General features: G+C 43.1%; 1 protein-coding gene across 5 annotated transcripts in view; it reads right to left on the bottom strand.

The window, feature by feature from the left end:
• The window catches only part of CTNND2 (catenin delta 2), a 913,533-nt gene that overhangs the window by 19,658 nt on the left and 874,108 nt on the right, over positions 1–19,767 (bottom strand). For all 5 annotated transcript variants that reach the window (XM_056520132.1, XM_056520127.1, XM_056520130.1 and 2 more), the window contains one exon: positions 10,926–11,045. In XM_056520132.1, coding sequence (XP_056376107.1) covers positions 10,926–11,045 — 120 coding nt within the window. The remainder of the gene's footprint in view (positions 1–10,925; positions 11,046–19,767) is intronic.

Genomic DNA, 19,767 nt, shown 5'->3' with positions numbered 1-19,767 from the left:
ATATTATATATTCCTCTGTAATAAAGTCATACAACCAGCCACTGCAGTGTTGCTCTCAATGGATTGTGCATGTGTGATAAACAGCTTGGACAACAAAGGACATTTCAGACCCATGGGGGGGTCATGTAAAGGGCTTATTCTGATGCAAGTAAGCCACCTACAGGAAGGTGTTAAGCTATACAGCCTTGTCTGTAGAATGTGAAGGAACTGACCTGGTTGGCTGAGAAACCATTTAGAAGGTATTATAGGGATGAGCAATGTATGGGCTATGTCTGTATGATTCAATATCCAAGAGTATGCAGCTCCACCCAGGCCACTCTGGTGAATCTGTGCAACGGACCTGCCGGCACTTTCCCAGCTTCCAGCAAGTAAATCCAAGGAAAAGACAATCTTATCATATAGAAAAAAACAGACACTCGTCACTGCTACCCACTCAATTAGTAAATAACAGAAAACATTAAAACTTTACTTTTATTGTATCACTATAATATGTATGGACCATCAAAAACATACGTAACAATTCTGGTGTTGTACCCAATGTCATACATCCAACAAAACAAAAGAAAATACCACTTGGTCTTTCAGACCACTTGTTGCTGCACCGCAAATGAGATAAGGTTGCTGTTTGCAGACTCACAGAAAAAAGCACAGATCCCCCGATCCAGCAGTGGTATCATGTATATATATGTATATACGTATGAAATATACACACAATGTCCTACAATAAAGGTTGGGTGTGAGGGCAGGGTAAGATAGGGGTGGGGAACCTGGGGGTAGCACGGGCTAGGTATTAAGCGCCCCTATGGCTATCCTGACCCTAGGTAATCACCCTACTCTAGGCCTAAACCTAGGCGGAGTGAACGCCCTGATAAGGGCGGCCCCGCTCCGGAACCTACCCTGTTATTCCCTAGAATACCCTGTATTAAAGACAAAACAGTACATGGCTCTCTGTCTCACTGGGGCGCCCTGTCTGACTAGATAGGATAGGGAGGATGCCCTAGCCTATGTATAGGTATATAGACCCATCAGCAGTTTCCACCCTACGCGCAGGGACTGCTGTCCCCCGGTCTTCCAGCGGTCTGATAAGTATCCCACTATTTTATCTGTGTATACTTATATCTGCTACCCTGTTTTCTTTTGTGACTCTGTATCTGGATGTATGTGATATTGAACAGTAGATGTCATAGTGAGTCACTTGGTTGATATATATTCTGAGTTGTGAGCTATTTTGGTTGCACATGGCAACCATCTGCGGATCCGTTCATACTGGTTAATATATTGAATAGAGAAGTGCCTAATAACATCATCTTTTTGAGCTATTCAAGTGTGGCTGTGATTCCCATTTGGGTTATTTATTACAACCAGATATCCTGCTCTATCTTGGTTGCCTGTAGCAACCAATTGCAAATCTGTTTGCACTGGTTTCTATATTGAGGAAGAGAAGTGTGGAACAACAATACTTTTTGAGTTATCTAGATGTGGTTGTGATTCCTACAGGAGTTGTCTATAGCAACTAGGTATTTCTCATTTCCATCTGGGTCTGGGCCTTGTCAAGATACAATCAATTCTACTTAAGGGCACCTTGATATTAGTATACATACCTGTATACAGCTCAGTTTGCAGGGATCTGCGAATGATATATATCCGGTTGTAGCAACTGATCAGTGTTATTTTCAGGATCTCTTATCTGCTCTATACATCTAGATATAATATACCTTAATAATTGTTATAACATCCTAGTGGGATACTTATATATCCTATCGTCTATAGGGTCTATATACCTATACATAGGCTAGGGCATCCTCTCTGTCCTATCTAGTCAGACAGGGCGCCCCAGTGAGACAGAGAGCCATTTACCTTTTTGTCTTTAATACAGGGTATTCTAGGGAATAACAGGGTAGGTTCCGGAGCGGGGCCACCCTTATCAGGGCGTTCACTCCGCCTAGGTTTAGACCTAGAGTAGGGTGATTACCTAGGGTCAGGATAGCCATAGGGGCGCTTAATACCTAGCCCGTGCTACCCCCAGGTTACCCACCCCTATCTTACCCTGCCCTCACACCCAACCTTTATTGCAGGACATCGTGTGCATATTTCATACGTATATATATATATATATATATATACATGATACTACTGCTGGATCAGGGGATCTGTGCTTTTTTCTGTGAGTCTGCAAACAGCAACCTTATCTCATTTGCGGTGCAGCAACAAGTGGTCTGAAAGACCAAGTGGTATTTTCTTTTGTTTTCCTCTGGTTGGATGTACGACATTTGGGTACAACACCAGATTTGTTACGTATGTTTTTGATGGTCTATACATTTTATAGTGATACAATAAAAGTAAAGTTTTAATGTTTTCTGTGATTTACAAGTTTGACTAGTACATTAAAAGTATAATTTATCTATTTCTGTGAACTTTACCCACTCAATTAGCAACGAACATATTCGTACCTCTGTTAGCTGATCAACGCCAGGTGTTGCTCTTTGTCTTAAGACACAGTCCAAAGCATAAACTTCAACGAAGTAGAAAAAGATCAGGGCAACTCGCCACATGCGTATCTTCAATCCTTCTTTATTCAAAACAACATAGGGAATACATACAGTGCAGGACATGGGTGGACAGTAGATGGGGGATGTAAGATGGGGTTACGGTGGCATTTCACAGTAAATGCTTCAACTGGTCCACAACATCACTGTGTTGGACACACACTTAAATACCCCTCCCCTCCGTTGGCATGGAAACCATCCAAACAAAGGTAATTGAAATAAAAACATGTTAAAACCAACTATGCAGAGCAAAAAACATTATAGTAAAGCATTTAGTTCAGTGCGTTCATTTAAACCTAGCAGTCCCATTGCTTCTAGACTTAAAATCCACCTAGTTTCTTTTCTTACAAGTATTTAGTCTTTGTTCTCCCCATTATAGGCATGTTCCACTCTCTCCAGACCGGCAAACTGGAATCCACATTTTTCACTGGAATGAACTTCATTTATATGTTGTATGAATCTCGTGGCTCCTATGCCGGTCCTGAGAGAGCGGACATGTTCACGAATTCTGTGGAACAAGGGATGCTTGGTTTTCCCTATATAAAAGAAATTACATTTGCATATTAGTGCTTACACCACATGAGAAGATCGGCACGTACCGTAATCAATTGTCTCACATTATTCCCGTTCCCTGATAAATTCAGAATTCTTTGTTTTGTATTCAGTGAGCAAAAAGAACAGGAACCGCAACAAAAGTTTCCCTTTGGTTTCTGTTCAGACATCCATTTTGATTCTTTTTTGTCCTTTCTTTTTAAATAACCTCCAATCGATTTATTCTTTCTATACGTAATTATAGGTTTATTTATGGTTATTTCTGCTACATCCACATCCTCTTGCAGGATATGCCAATTATTATAGATTGCTCTCTTAATAACATTATTGATTGGAGTATTCAAAAAAGAAAATACAAAACTATCATTTTCTTTTTCTTAACAGTACATCTTTAGGTACTTTATCAATTTTATTTCTCGCATTCATGATAAATTTTTTCGGATACCCTCTTTGTTCTAGTCTTATTTGTAATTCATCAGCCTGTTTTTGAAATGACGTTGGATCACTATTAATACGTTTCAATCTGACTAGTTGGCTATATGGAATACTATTTTTTTTTACTTGTGGAGGGTGAGATGATTGATAATGTAAAATAGAATTTTTAGAAATAGGTTTCCTAAAACCTGATTTCCTGATCTCCCCATTAAACGATGTTTACTTGTACATCCAAGAACTCCAAGTGTTGGCCCCCAAAGACATGGGTAAAAAACATATTTACCCCATTAACCTGATTTAAATAATCTACAAAAGCAGAAAATTCTTCTTTTGACCCGTCCCAGATGACAAAGAGGTAATCCACATATCTGAGAGTTTGATTTTACCAATAAATGGATTCTGAGAGGTAAATATCCATTTGTCTTCCAGCATGGCGAGGAATATATTTGCATAGGCACATGAGATAGGGGACCCCATGGCCGTACCATGGATCTGTCTAAACCACTCCCCGCCATATTGGAAGACATTATTCTCCAAAACGAATGTAAGCGCTTCAGTAACAAAATTTCAGGAGTGTCACGCCGAGCGCTCCGGGTCCCAATGCCTTCCCGGAGCGCTCACGGCGTTCCTCTGGCTGCAGCGCTCCGGTCGGCATTGCTGACCGCGAGCGCTGCTCTCTGGTCCCCGGAGGGGACGCGATCCGAGGCACGGCTCGTGTCCGCCCTCGGATTGCGCCCCATCTCACTCACCTCTCGCCCCCGTCTGCTTCCTCCCGGCGCGCGCGGCCCCGCTCCCTAGGGCGCACGCGCGCCGACTTGCTTAAATTTAAAGGGCCAGTGCACCACTAATTGGTGCCTGGCCCAATCACTCCCTAACCTATAAAAACTCACTTCCCCTTCCTCTCCTCGCCGGATCTTGTTGCCTTGTGCCCTGAGAAAGCGTTATAGTGTGTCCCAAGCCTGTGTACCTTGACCTTCTGCTGTTGCCCCTGACTACGAACCTCGCTGCCTGCCCTGACCTTCTGCTACGTCTGACCTCGCCTCTGTCTAGTCCTTGTGTACCGCGCCAGTCTCAGCTGCCAGAGAGGTCGAGTCGCTACTGGGGAACACGACCTGGTAGTTACTGCCGCAGCAAGTCCATCCTGCTTTGCGGCAGGCTCTGGTGAACACCAGTAACTGCTTAGAACCGATTCCCCAGTACGGCCCACGTCATCGCCTCTCTGGTACAGGGGATCCACCTCCAGTGTCATCACCAGCCGCTAGCCCGGATCCTGACAAGGAGTTTTTCCTGTTCTCTGTAGGATCGTGGCTGTAACCTGTACACCCGCATGTACAGGCTCTCCACATCCACCGAACATAATTTGTACCCAGGCTGCCAATGAAAGTAATTCAAAATCTTAATCAAATCCCCAGTATCTCTTAAATAAGCAGGTAGCTCTTTTAGCAAGGGTGAGACAAGCCAGTCAATGTAGCCAGACAGTAACTCTGTTGGTGACCCAACTCCTGACACTATGGGACGTCCTGGGGGCCAGGTCACTGACTTGCGCACCTTTGGTAAAACATACCATTTAGGTTTTTTCACCTTTCTTGGAAGAAGGCGTTCAGCAGTTTTCCTATTTATGACACCTCTCTCATGAAATTTGCGAAGTACAGTGACCCGCCTGATCTCCGATCATTTTAACATACGATGGCCTCTCAGAGGCCATCGCATGTTGAAGGCAGCATCAACATACGATGCTTTTTTATGTCGGGGCCATCGCATAAACGGCTATCCTGCAGCGCAGACTGCTTCAGCTGCCACCGGATAGTCGTTTAAGGTGCCCCGTGTGGTCCGGTGGGTGTCACTCACCTGTACCGGTGCTCCGGACCGTCCTCTTCGGGATCCTCTGCATAGCCGGCGCTCTCCATCGTCGTCATCACGTCATCGCGCACGCCGTCCCGTCATCCAATAGGAGCGGTGTGCGCAGCGACGTGTGATGAAGAGAAGCAGCAGAGACGGTCCGGGGATGTGGCGACAGCGATGGAGGGTGAAATCCAGGGCAGCGGTGAGCGGCGGGCAGCGGTGAGCAGCAAGGACAGGTGAGTAAAAACCTCCTATACCAGTGGTCTTCAACCTGCGGACCTCCAGATGTTGCAAAGCAACAACTCCCAGCATGCCCGGACAGCCGTTGGTTGTCCGGGCATGCTGGGAGTTGTAGTTTTGCAACATCTGGAGGTCTGCAGGTTGGAGACCACTGTCTTTTACTTTACATTGCACGGATCCCTCAACATACGATGGTTTCAACTAACGATGGTTCATTTGGAACGAATTACCATCGTATGTTGAGGGACCACTGTAATGTTCTTAAATTACTAATGATCTAAGGGCAAGGATCCTTTTCTAGTTTAAGATATGTGCTAGTATCCCCTAACTCTCTGAGGGCTTCTGTGTTATAATCAATGGTTCATACTACTACTGACCCACCCTTATCAGCCTTAGTAACAACAATATCTTCCCGTTTACTTAATTTGTCAAGGGTTAATTTCTCTATCACAGAAATATTATTACTGGCTTTAGGGTATAGAAGTGCTTTAACTTCTTTGAGAACCATCTTATTAAACAAATCCAAGGGGCTCCCTGCTACAATAGGGGGGTTAAACCGGGAAGGATTACCTCCAGAAAAACCCTCATTCTCTTCTGTATCATGCCTAGTAAGATCATTTTCAGTAATATCTGCAAGGAACAATGTAAGATCTCGTTCTTCCTTATTAAACTCTGCTGGAATACAAAAACCAAGTGGTCCAATCTTGCAACTACTATCACATACACATGCTACTATATCTTTATTAACATTTTTACTGGTAGAAATGTTTTTTTTTTAATTCACTTTACGAATGCCCTTAAATAAGTCCTCCTGAAATTGAACAAAATCAAATTGTTCAGGGGGACCAAAATTCAGTCCTTCATTAAGTATCATAATGGTGTCCTCATCTAGCTCTTCATCTGTGAGGTTCAACACCAGATTATCAGAATTCACTTGTGCCAGGTCACATTCTTGCATTTCATGCGTTTTCTCAAATTTCTTCGCTTTCCCTCTCCCTCTGTGGGTTCTGGATCTAAAGGGACCACAGTGGTATTCTCTACTACATTCGCAGCTTCTGAAGCAGATTTGTTAGACCTGCTGCTATCTGTATCTGTTGTCATGAAATCTCAACTCTTGGTTTTATTCTTATTTTTATTTCTTTTAGTAGAGGTTTTAGAAAATAATCTCTGGTTGTTATTTTTCCTTTTATTCCATGTGAATATTTGTTGATCAACATTCTTCTTGTCTTTGATAAATTTATCACGTTTGACAATTTAAATTTTTTCATTTTTTTCTCTAAATTCTGCATAAATGTGGTAAATTGTTGATTTGAAAATCTTGTTCTTAATTCACATTTTGCCTTACATAAATTGGTAGTCACTACTTCATATTCAGTTTTATTCCTTTCCAAAACTAATTCCTGAATTTTCAGGGAATGCTGCAGGTGTAATTCATCCCATGTTTTGACAAATTAATTGTCCTCCATGTATTGTGAGGGGGATTTATATATATACACGTAAGCCTCTCGGAATACGGTGATTAAGCACATATGCTTCCAAGGAATTTATAGTCCAAAAAAGCCGAGTTTCCTTATCGGCTAGGGAATGCACTCTGAACTTCAATGACTTGCCCATTTGGGCCTTAAGGACGCAGAAAATTTTTATTTTTACGTTTTCATTTTTTCCTCCTTGCCTTCAAAAAATCATAACTCTTTTATATTTTCATCCACAGACTAGTATGAGGGCTTGTATTTTGCGCGACCAGTTGTCCGTTGTAATGCCATCACTCACTTTACCATAAAATGTATGGCACAACCAAAAAAATACTATTTGTGTGGGGAAATTAAAAAGAAAACCGCAATTTTGCTAATTTTGGAAGGTTTCGTTTTCACGCCGTACAATTCACGGTAAAAGTGACATGTGTTCTTTATTCTTTGGGTCAATACGATTAAAATGATATCAGTCATAACATACTTTTCTATTACTGTTAAAAAACTTAAAAAACAAATCACAAACTTTTTAACCAAATTAGTACGTTTAAGATGCCCCTATTTTGAAGACCTAAGATAAGCGGCGGTATGGGGGCTCATTTTTTGCGCTGTGATCTGTGCTTTTTATAGATACCATATTTGCTTATATAAAACTTTTAATACATTTTTATGAATTTTTTTTCTGAATAAAATGTTATAAAAAAGCAGCTATTTTGGACTTTTCTTTTTACGTTCACGCTGTTCACTGTACGATATCATTAACATTTTATTTTAATAGTTCAGATATTTACGCACGCGACGATACCAAATATGTATATAAAATATTTTTTTAACACTTTTTGGGGGTGAAATAGAGAAAATGGGTCAATTTATGTTTTTATTGGGGGAGGGAGTTTTTCACATTTTTTTTACTTAATTTTTTACTTTTTTACTTTTATTTTTACACTTTAATAGTCCTAATAGGGGACTATCTAAAGCAAACATTCGATTGCTAATCCTGCTCAGTGCTATGTATAGGACATAGCACTGATCAGGGTTATCGGTCATCTTCTGCTCTGGTCTGCGGGAAGGCAGATCAGAGCAGAAGACTCCCGGAAGGCAGCAGAGCCCGGTGAGGGGACCTCCGGGTGCCGTGCAGGATGATCGGATCGCCACGGCAGCGCTGTGGGCGATCCGATCATCCAATTAAGTGACCGCGATGCTGCAGATGCCGTGACCTGTATTGATCACGGCATCTGAGGGGTCAATGGCGGACATCCGCTGGATCGCGGGTGTCCGCCATTATCGGCGGGTCCCTGGCTGCGATCAACAGCCGGGACCTGCCGCGCATGATTCGGGCATCGCTCCGATGCCCGTGGTTATGCTTAGGACGTAAATGTACGTCCTGGTGCATTAAGTACCGCATCACCAGGACGTACATTTACGTCCTTCGATGTTAAGGGGTTAAAAGTGATAAATTATCCTTTAGCTCGCAAGACACGAAAAACATCCCCGCATCCACCCGTCCTGCACTGACAGCCGTCTCTGAGGTACAATTGAGAGTATCCATCTCCATGATAAATGCCACAAATTATGGGTTTTAAAACGTGCTCAGAGCGTATAAAGAAAAGTCCAACACAATCTTCTCATATAGAAAAAAAAAACATACACTCGGCACTGCTACCCACTCAATTAGCAACGAACTTATTCGTACCTCTGTTAGCTGATCCACGCCAGGTGGTGCTCTTTGTCTTGTGCAACGAATGGTTCATTGTAACTGTGTCTCTCCAATAAAATGCAAGATTTTAACTAGATTACCTAGTGCTAAACATCTGTCTTTATGTTTGTATGATTGGTATATTTGTGTCGGTATAAGTCTGTTCACAAGAGGACTAGTTAGAGAGCACTTCCATATTCCTTCCTACGCCCTTGTATTTACCTATTCTTTATTACTTGTACTTCTTTCCTTAAGGTAGGTAGTTTTTCCTTTGTTTCCTTTATTTGTAGCTTGTAATAAACTCAATTAAAGATTCAGTTGTCCTCAATCAATTTTTATGGCACTGGCAAAACCAAGCAGTTTCTACATTGCTGATCCTCAATGATCACACCCCTATAAAATTGTCAGTAAATGTGGCTCACGGTGACATTCACAGTTACACAAGCCCGTTAAATATCAGGGTAATACAGACAGTACCCACAAATTATGTCATGGACACAGTACTGGCTCAGATAAAAAAGACAGGAAAAGCGATTGACTCTCAACAGAGAAGATGCCACCTCTAATAACTGGATGTAACTGCCACGGCCTCAATCATACCCACGTCTAATCACTAGTTAAAGGGGTACTTCGGTGGAAAACATGTTTTTTTTAAATCAACTGGTGCCAGAAAGTTTAACAGATTTGTAAATGACTTCTATTAAAAAATCTTTACCCTTCCAGTACTTTTTAGCAGCTGTATGCTTCAGAGGAAATTCTTTTCTTTTTTAAATTCTTTTTTGTCTTGTCCACAGTGCTGGAAGGGTAATTTTTTAATAGAAGTCATTTACAAAATCTGTTTAACTTTCTGGCACCAGTTGATTTAAAAAAAAAAATGTTTTCCACCGGAGTACCCCTTTAATGTATTTGAGGGGCCCCACTTTTAATTTTGCCCAGAGCCACACCAAATCTAAAACTGGCCTGACTGCACGGGGAAGTGCTCACTGCAGTTATGCAGACTGGCCTCAGAGATTTCCATACAAAAACACAGCTGATCACACAAGAGGATCAACCAGGGCAAGTGCTACTGAGATGTCCCAGTACGGGATATAGTCCTGTACAGTACTTAGGCCCTTTCAGGTTGAGTCCCTTTGTCCTAGGGGCCCTCCTGCAGTGTCTCCCCCCATAGTAATATATATTATGCATAGTGTTATGTGTGTTATATATAAAGAACCTTTGAGTTAGTCACATCATAATGTGTTCACCTGATGTGTTTGTTACCCAGGGAGCACAAGCTAACCAGGTGACCTGCAGCTTCACCTATTGGCTCCTTGCTCAGCCCCCCTTTATAAGACAGACAGCCATTACAATCTCTCTCTTATGACTCCTGCTGAGGTACAGTAAAGACCAGACGTCTCAGAGCCAGTGTCCAGCACATCTGGAGGCCTCAAGCCTAACCAGCAACCACATGTCAGTAAGTCAAGTCATCTATGTCTGCTGTCACTACCTACAGTCAAGTCAAGTCTTTAGTAAGTCTATTATAGTCAGCGTGGCTGCGTTGAAGTCTGTCCAAGCATTGAAAGTCCCAGCAAGCTGCAAGGTCCCCTCTGTGTTACTGCCACCTTTCTGGGATCCTGGCCTATCTGTAAAGACTGTTACAATCTGTCTACCTCAGTAAAGCTACCGTTAACCCTAACCTGGTCTTGGACAATTATTACCCTGCCTAACCTAGGGATAGCAGAGTTACCTTCGGGTGGTTACTTAGGAAAACCACGCCCTGGCATCATGAACATTTAGGGGTTAATAAAAATCTGCCCCATACACCTCATCGCACCCCCTTGGCACACGACACTACAAATAGAAGCAGCGCCCATCAATGTAATCTGCAGCAGGAAACTTGATAAACATTTGCCCATGTGGAAAAACCCTGATGCAGGGCAGCAGCATTTTGTATAGCAGCTCCTGTCTGTACCATACTAATTTATTATCCATAACTTGCTAAAAAAAATACAACAAAACACTTCAACAGTCTTATGTTAGGTAAATGAAGTATTACAGCTTGCATCAGGTCACACAGCAGTTTTCCAAACTGTGACTGTAATGCTAAGAATACCTATGAAAAGTACTTTTGTGTACGATGGTGCTCTAGCCCTCTGAGCTGCATACCTGTTATAGTGTCTTTCCTAGAAGTATGTTCTCCTTTGTAGGTAGCATTTGATCCTGCTTCATAGTCCACTTTTTTTTCCTTCATGCCGATTACTTCCCGAGGGGATGCTGGGGCACTTGCTTCAACAGAAAAAATACACACATTAGAATACTGTAAGAGCATGATATTCTTTGAAAATGGAAATGTCATTTTGGATAATTTTCTCAATACGCTGTCATTAGTGTACACAAGGAGTAGCACAATTTCTGGCTATTATATAACTTGTATATGGAATTTTCCACCAGTTTTACCCATTTACAGGCTGACAGGCTGCAAGTCTTTTAGTTTTTCCTAAACTAAGTTTTAGAGTGGTTAAGGACTAGCTTTAAGATCAATATAGACAGAACATAAAAATAACAGGATATTCAGCTTTATTTCCTCTGTGGCATGGCTGGGTTAGTATCTCTGCATCTCTAGCTTTTGCCCTACCCCCTCCTCTCCTTCCTGCTACCCTCTCCAAAGACAAGGGCAGAGCAGTGGCGTAGCTATAGAGGTCAAAATAGGTCCCCCCCCTTGCCACTACACTGTATGTTTTTGGCCTTCAGCTGGGACAGACCGACAGGTCGGGCCCTCAGGTACTGCCCAAGGGCCCAGACCTAGGAGGGTACCTGCCGCCAGCATTTTTAACTTTTTATTTTTTAACCATATTTAAGCCTGCTGGCCATTTTAACTTAGCGCACAGCGGGCCACAGTGGTGCTGACTCCTGTGCAGGGGAGCAGAGAGGGCTGCTTCTCTTTCTCCCCCGCCTGCTGTCCTTTTGGTGGAGCAGGTGTGCACTGTGAGTGCTTTGCTATCTGCTCCCCCACATACCATGACGCCTGCCCGCCCGTGAAGACTTCCCCTGCTTATCGCTGGTGAGTAGGTAACTCTATGGAGATTGAGGGAAGGGGAGGGGGAAGGCCAGGGGATGGAAGGGCAGGGGGTTTGCAGTGTTTGCCAACTAAGGTGCCTCCAGCTGTTACAAAACTACACCTCCAAGCATGCCCGGACAGCCAAAGGTCCTGTCCTGATATGCTGGGAGTTGTAGTTTTGCAACAGCTGGAGGTACCCTGGTTGGAAAACACTGATCTGTCTATATAAATCCGTGTTTCCTGACTATGGCGCCTCCAGCTGTTGCAAAACTACAACTCCCACCATGCAAGAACAGCCTTTGGCTGTCTGGGCATGCTGGGAGTTGTAGTTTTGCAACAGCAGGAAGCACCCTGTTTGGGAAACTCTAAGATAGATAGATAGATAGATAGTTTTGCAACATCTGGATGCACTATCTGTCTCATTGTTTCTCAACCAGGGTGCCAAAGGCTGTCTGGGCATGCTGTAGTTTTGCAACAGCTGTAGGCACCCTGGTTGGAAGACACTGATCTATGTTTAATCTATCTATTCATTTATCTTTTCCAACCAGGGTGCCTACAGCTGTTGCAAAACTACAATTCCCAGCGTGCCTGAATATTGGAAGGCTGCATCCTGCGATTTTGAAAAAGCTAAGCCTGAGCATTTTTTCCTATTGAGCTTAATCACAAAAATCAATAGCAGAATGGCAGTATATTTTTCCCTTCTCCTTCCAAAGTGTTAAAGGGGTACTCTGCTGCCAGACATCTTATTGCCTATCTGAATCATAGGGTGTAAGATGTCTGATTGCAGGGGTCCAGCCACAGGGACCTCTGTGATCTCCGTGCAGCATCCGGGGTTCTGAACAAATGCTGGGTTCTGGTAGAAGTGGTGATGATGTCACTCCACACCCCCTCCATTCATGTCTATGGGAGGGGGCGTGGTGGCTGGCATGCCCCCTTACATTGAAATTAATGGAGGTGACGTGGCGTGATGTCATGATGTCACCCTGCGTTAAGAAAATGAAATTCAGACTGCTGGGTGCTGCGGGGATCGGCGGAGTACCCCTTTAATAAATGTTGATCTATGTTATTTGTATCCAAATAATATCCGTGTAAAAAGGGTGCCCAAGCTGATGTTTTCCACCGGGGCCCATGAGCTTCTAGCTACGCCCCTGGGGCGGAGTAATCTGAATTATACGTGAATTTGAAAGTCTATGCACACTTCATTTGCTCTGCAGACTCCATTTAATAATTAATGAGCAAGTGAACAGTTAAGAAGGCAAGAGGAAGCAAAAAAAAAAAAAAAAGAGCCTCGTAAGGGAAGAAAAAGGCATTTTTTTCTAATATAAAATGAAACCATTTTTACATTTGCTTGAACTTTTGTTTTATGCAAAGTTGGTAATAACTAGAGATGAGCAAATCTCGTTTCAAATTTCAGGAAATATTCGATTTGCAACGAATGCGAATATCACTGCGATTCTATTGCGCAAATTCCTTCATTAAACTCCATTTTACAGCGTTCCAGGCTCCAGGGCATCTAAAATGGTGGATCCACATGTCAGTACATGAGGCAAGGGACGCTGGGAAGGCAGGAAGGCAAGGCAGGAAGTAGGCGGTATGATCCTGAATCACATGCAGGATGCAGCCTGTCAGCAGCCAGTCACCCCTGTGATGTCACAACCCTATATAATCGGCAGCCATATTGCGGCCAGCCACTTCATTCATTACACTGCAGAGAGATAGGACGGACAGCCTGTGTGTGTGTTACAGCAGAGAAAAGTGCATTCCAGCAGCGTTTAACATCCTCCTAATCACATCAGCGTTCTCGTGGATGGAGAGCATTGTTTTTTTCACTGAAAAGGATTTTTACTGCAACTGCAGGCGTTAACCTCCCAGTCACTTTATTCGGCATAGTATTACAGAGAGAGGCAGATAGCTTTGTGTTGCCTCATACATTTCAACAAGCTGCCTCAACTTCATAAACCTTAGCAGAGGAGGCAGGAATAATTTTTCAGTGCAATTCATTGTCTTTGTTCCACAAAAAATCATCTACTGCGTATACTAGTCTGTAGATGGTATAATAACCAGCAGTCCATTCCTAATAGTCTGTGACAGAGTGCAATTTTGTGTTTAGTACACAGCTTTTTTTTGCCTGAAGCACTGTTGTGTACTGCTGGTGTTTTAAAAAAAATATATATTTTTTTTAAGGGTACTGTAGAGCATTTTTCTGCCCTCATCAGTGCATACTACATACCCACATCTAAGTAGTGTACTATTTTGTACCTGTTAATCTGTCAAGGGCCTACACACTGTGAAAGGAGAGTCAAAACGAATCACCGGCTGGTGTTTTACAAAAATACAGAATTTTTAGGCATATTGTAGCACATTTTTCTGCCCTCATCAGTGCATACCGCATACGTACATCTAAGTAGTGTACTATTTTGTACCTTTTAATCTGTCAAGGGCTTACATACTGTGAAAGGACAGACAAAAGTAATCTCCTGCTGGTGTTTTACAAAAATACAGAGTTTTTAGGCGTATTATAGTGCATTTTTCTGCCCTCATCAGTGCATACCGCATACGTACATCTAAGTAGATTATTATTTTTTAGCTGTTAATCTGTCAAGGGCCTACATACTGTAAAAGTCAAGGCAAAAGTACTCACTGGCTGATGTTGTACTCAGATACTTTTTTAAGTGTACTGTAGAGCATTTTTCTGCCCTCATCAGTGCATACTACATACATACATCTATGAGTGTACTATTTTGTACCTGTTAATCTGTCAAGGGCCTACATACTGTGAAAGGACAGACAAAAGCAATCACTGGTTGGTGTTTTACAAAAAAAATGAGTTTTTAGGCGTATTGTAGACCTTTTTTCTGCCCTTGTCAGTGCATACCACATACCTACACCTAAGTAGTGTACTATTTTGTTCCTGTTAATCTGTCAAAGGCCTAGATACTGTGAAAGGCCAGCCAAAAGTGCACACCTGCTGCTGTTCTAGACAAATACTGTGTTGCAGCGAGAGGCCTGAGCTCCCGTTATCAGCTAGTGGTCGTGTCTCGACCAGCAACCCATCTGCCATCATCGATTGGTTAACACGGTCATCCACTTCATCACAAGTGACATCGGCCACCCCCAGTCAACAGTCGGTGGGTTCCTCAGACACAACCCTCAGTTGGCATGGCCCGGGAGCAGTCCTTGTCCTCCCATTTCCTCTGTCCTATGCTGTTCCCTCTCCTACAGAAGTATCTTATGCTGTGGGTTCAGCTCCACTATTTACTGAGGACGATCTAATAGAGGACAGTTGGCAGCTACTGCCCAGCCAAGAAGTGGAAGAGACATCCGCCGCTTCCTTCGCTAGGCGGGCAAGTAGTGATGAGGGAGTGACGTGGGAGGCGGTGTTGCCAGGGTTCAGGGTCCTGAAGCAGACACTGTTGAGGAACCTGAGGAGGACACCAGTAACATGCAGACACTTGTTGATGATGATGATGAAGCTGATCGCAATTGGGAGCCGCGTGCAGAAGGGGCTTCATCATCATCAGGAGAAGAGAGTTGCAGGTTGAACGTGAGGCAGCACCTGAGCCAACAAGGCAGTAGTGAAACCAGTTACAAACATTCCAGCCACCTTCGTCACCTGGTACTGGTATTGCCACCCACCGCACCACTCTGTCACCAGGTCACTTTCAGGACTCCTGATGCTGCTGCTGCCACCTCCAGGCTGTTTCATTCAGCCACTATTTTGTCTCCTTATGCTTCTGCCAACTCCAGGCTGTGCCTTTCAGACACTATATAGTCTCCTCATGCTTCGGCCAACTCCAGGCTGTACCATTCAGACACTATATGGGCTCCTTATAATTTCCCCAACTCCAGGCTGTGTCATTCAGCCAATATATTGTTGTCTGATGCTGCTGGGACTATCTTGGATATTACTTACAATTATTTTATGGTAGCACTAGCAAACATACATGCTCAATAGAGATTTCAACATTGATCTTTTAATGTTAGGGGTTGTGAAGCCCACTTATGTACGCATCCTGCTGCCTGCTCCAGGCTGTGTGTTTCGGAACTATATGGTTTAGTGATGCTGCTGGGCCTGTCCCTACATTTTTTTGATGTTAGCACTAGCTAACATACATCTTCTATACAGATTTCAACATTAACATTGTAATGTTAGGGGTTGTGAAGCCCTCTTGTAAACTTATGCTGATGCCTGCTCCAGGAACTACTGTGCTTAGTGATGCTGCTGGGCTTGGGCCTTGAATTCTTTGATGATAGCACGAGTTAACATACCTCTCCAATAGAAATTTCAACAGTGATCTTTCAATCTTAGGGGTTATGAAACCCTCTTGTGCACTGCAGCTGCCTGCTCCTGACTGTGTGTTTCAGGAACTACTTGGCTTACTGATGCTGCTGGGCTTGGGCCCAAAATTTTGGGATGTTAGCACTAGCTTACATACATGCTTAATTGAGATTTCAACATTGATCTTTCAATCTTAAGGGTTATTAAACCCTCTTGTGTACTCATGCTGCTGCCTGCTCCTGTATGTGTCATATAGCAACTACATGGTATAGTGATGCTGCTGAGCCTAGGACATTACCTATATATGTTTATGGTAGCACTAGGTACCATACATCTTCAATGGAAATTTCTAAGTTCATCTTTTATTCTTAGAGATTGTGAGGCCCTATTGTCTCCTCATCTGCCGCCAACTCCAGGCTGTGCAATTCAGACACTATATGGTCTCCTCGTGCTTCAGCCCACTCCAGGCTGTGCCATTCAGCCACTATATGGTCTCTTCCTACTGAAGCCACCTCTAGGTTCTGTCATTGTGCTGCCATGTGACATGTGACTCCTTGTTAGATTTGGTCCTTTGTACCAACACCCCGGGGCCCGGGACACTAAAACTTGGGAGTTAAAAGTTCCATTTCAAAATCCTCAATTTCAATATCTTTAATTTCTATTTAATGGGGTTCTCCACCCCTAGACATCTTATCCCTGCGGTCCCGCTGCTGGGGACCCCCGGGATTGCCGCTGCGGCACCCCGCTGTCATTGCTGCACAGAGCGAATTCGCTCTGCACGTAATGACGGGCAGTACAGGGGCCGGAGCATCGTTATGTCAAGGCCCCGCCCCTCGTGACGTCACGTCCCGCCCCCCTCAATATGACTTGTATTACGGGGGCGAGCCGTGATGTCACGATGGGCGGGGCCGTGACGTCACGCTGCTCCGTCCCCTGTATCACCCGTCATTCGCTCCGTCCCCTGTATCACCCGAACTCGCTCCGTCCCCTGTATCACCCGAACTCGCTCTGTGCAGTAATGACAGCGGGGTGCCGCAGCGGCAATCTGGGGGGTCCCCAGCAGTGGGACCGCGGTGATCTGACATCTTATCCCCTATCCTTTGGATAGGGGATAAGATGTCTAGGGGCTGAGTACCCCTTTAAAATTCTTAAATTTCAATGGTCTCCTCATGCTTTTGCCAACTCCAGGCTGTGCCATTCAGACACTATATGGTCTCCTCATGCTTCACCCATCTCCAGGCTGTGTCATTCAGCCACTATATAGTTTCCATATATTGACTGTGTATTGTAGGAAACATGTGGGCATCCTTGAGTTACTCTCCCAGCATTATTGCCATTTTGATACCAGACCAGTAAGGCTAAGTCTCCACTTCCAAGTTTTTTCTGGCAGTTTTTGGAAAACTGCCACTGACGCTTTTGAGCCACAGCCAGAAGTGTATTAAAAAGGAATAGGACATATAAAAGAAGGACTTATACTTCTCCTCCCTTATGGATCCACTTCTGACTTTGGCTCAAAAACTGCAGTGGCAGTTTTTCAAAATCTGCCAGTGAAAAAACCAAGTGGAAACTTAGCCTAATAAAAGGAATATTGCCAAGGACAAGCAGAAACAGGGAACTGTGGATACTGACCACCAGCTGTTGGAATTGACTGACTATCCCAGGTGGTAGATTTACCATTTTGAAGTTCCTTAGTTCCAGTAGGCTTTAAGTAATTCATTCTTTGTTGTGGTTCTTCAGTTGCAGAATTAAGTTGTATCATGTTTTCCAGTTCCTCCGATGAGCTTATGTCACTGGAACACACAATACTCATATTGTCATCTAATGAAGGATCCTTTTCTTCAGAGAACGTATGTATCATTTTATTATTTTGAATGTCAGGTGGTATTCTGACAATTTCTGATTATAAAGAAATTTGGGAATCTGGGACACAGGTGAAAATAAGTATTTTTAAGCGAACTGTAGCACATTTTTCTGCACTCATGAGTGAATACCCCATACCTACATCTAAGTAGTGTTCTATTTTGTACCTGTTCATCTGTCAAGGGTCTATATACTGTGAAAGGACAGCCAATAGTACACACCTGCTGCTGTTCTAGACAAATACTGTTTTAAGCGAAGTGAAGTATATTGTACTCCCCTCAAATACGCAATAAGTATGTCAGGCAGAGTAGTGAAATTTCAATTACAAAATCCATAATATCAATTTAAAAATCTTAAATTTAAAAATCATAAATTTCAATGGTCTTGTCATGCTGCTGCCAACTCCAGGCTGTGCCATTCAGACACTATATGGTCTCCTCATGCTTCAGCCAACTCCAGGCTGTGTCATTCAGGCAATATATGGTTTACTGATGCTACTGGGCCTGGGTATAAAAATGTTGTTATGGAAGCACTAGCTACCCAAAATCTTCGGTTTAAATTTCAGAATTCATCTTATAGTCTTAGGGATTGTGAAGGCCTAGTGTCTACTCATGCTGCTGGCAGCTTCAGGCTGTGTCATTCAGCCCCTATATGGTCTCCTCATGCTGCCAACACCTCCACGCTGTGTCATTCAGCCACTTTATGTCTCCTCATGCTTCAGCCTCATCCAAGCTGTGTCATTCAGTCATTATATGGTCTCCTCATGCTGCCAACACCTCCAAGCTGTGTTATTCAGCCACTATATGGTCTCTTCATACTGATGCCACCTCCAGGCTCTATCATTGTGCCGCTCTGCGGCAGTGATTCGAAAAGCGATGCCGGTAATCTGCATGTCTTTCTGAATAACAGGATTATTTCACTAACCTAGCACACTCCATATGCGTGTTAGAACACAGAAAAGTGTTCTACACCCCTATTGAGGCTCTCTGTAGGCCAGAAATAGACGTTTTTAATATAGCTTCGCCATGAATAAATTCAGATCGAAACAGATTTTTTCGTAAAATTTGGCGAATCATCATCTATAGCTATAACACCAGTTACACTGTAAATGTTACATTATTATTCATAATAATAATAATATTGGTAATAATAATAAATAGTATATCTGAATCTGATTAGGTTTATATCATGATTTGTTTAGCCTGCATCTGTAACAGTTCCTCCCGATCTACTAAATTATAATACAATATAAAACATGGCCTTTAATAGTAGCAGGTAAAAATATCTTATCATAAAGAACAAACACAACAATATGTTGAAAAAATGAATAAGTGTACAATGGTGTCACACAAAAATCAAAAAGTTGTCAAAAAATTAGCCCAGAGGTGTACCATCCCAATATCAGATGAATCTCAGAGACTGACAGCATATAACTCAGATAGCACAATTGCTGGGAGGGGCATAAAGATGTACAGAAGAGATGTATGCATATAACGGATAGCTCCGGGCAGGTATCCTATGTCTACAATTATACAGTCGGATGCTGAGAGGAAGGGGAGAGTGCCCACTCACGGCTAAAATGCCCACTCCTCTGTCCCTGCCTTTTGAGGGACCCACCTCCTTAACAGGGTGGCCTCAACCACGGTGCCGGGCCCTACTCTGTCTAAGTGAGGGAGGAAAACAATAAATAAAGAGGCAGTAGACAGCACTGTAATTATGTGGATGTACACCCCGGGGCTCAAGATATAACCAAAAAACAATGACAAATCGTGCTCAAAAACGTGCCAGAAAACATATTAATATAGTATAAA

This window comes from Hyla sarda, chromosome 5 (assembly GCF_029499605.1).
Source record: "Hyla sarda isolate aHylSar1 chromosome 5, aHylSar1.hap1, whole genome shotgun sequence".
In the NCBI taxonomy this organism is placed as follows: domain Eukaryota; kingdom Metazoa; phylum Chordata; class Amphibia; order Anura; family Hylidae; genus Hyla; species Hyla sarda.
This window is presented reverse-complemented; position numbering and strand designations above follow the sequence as displayed.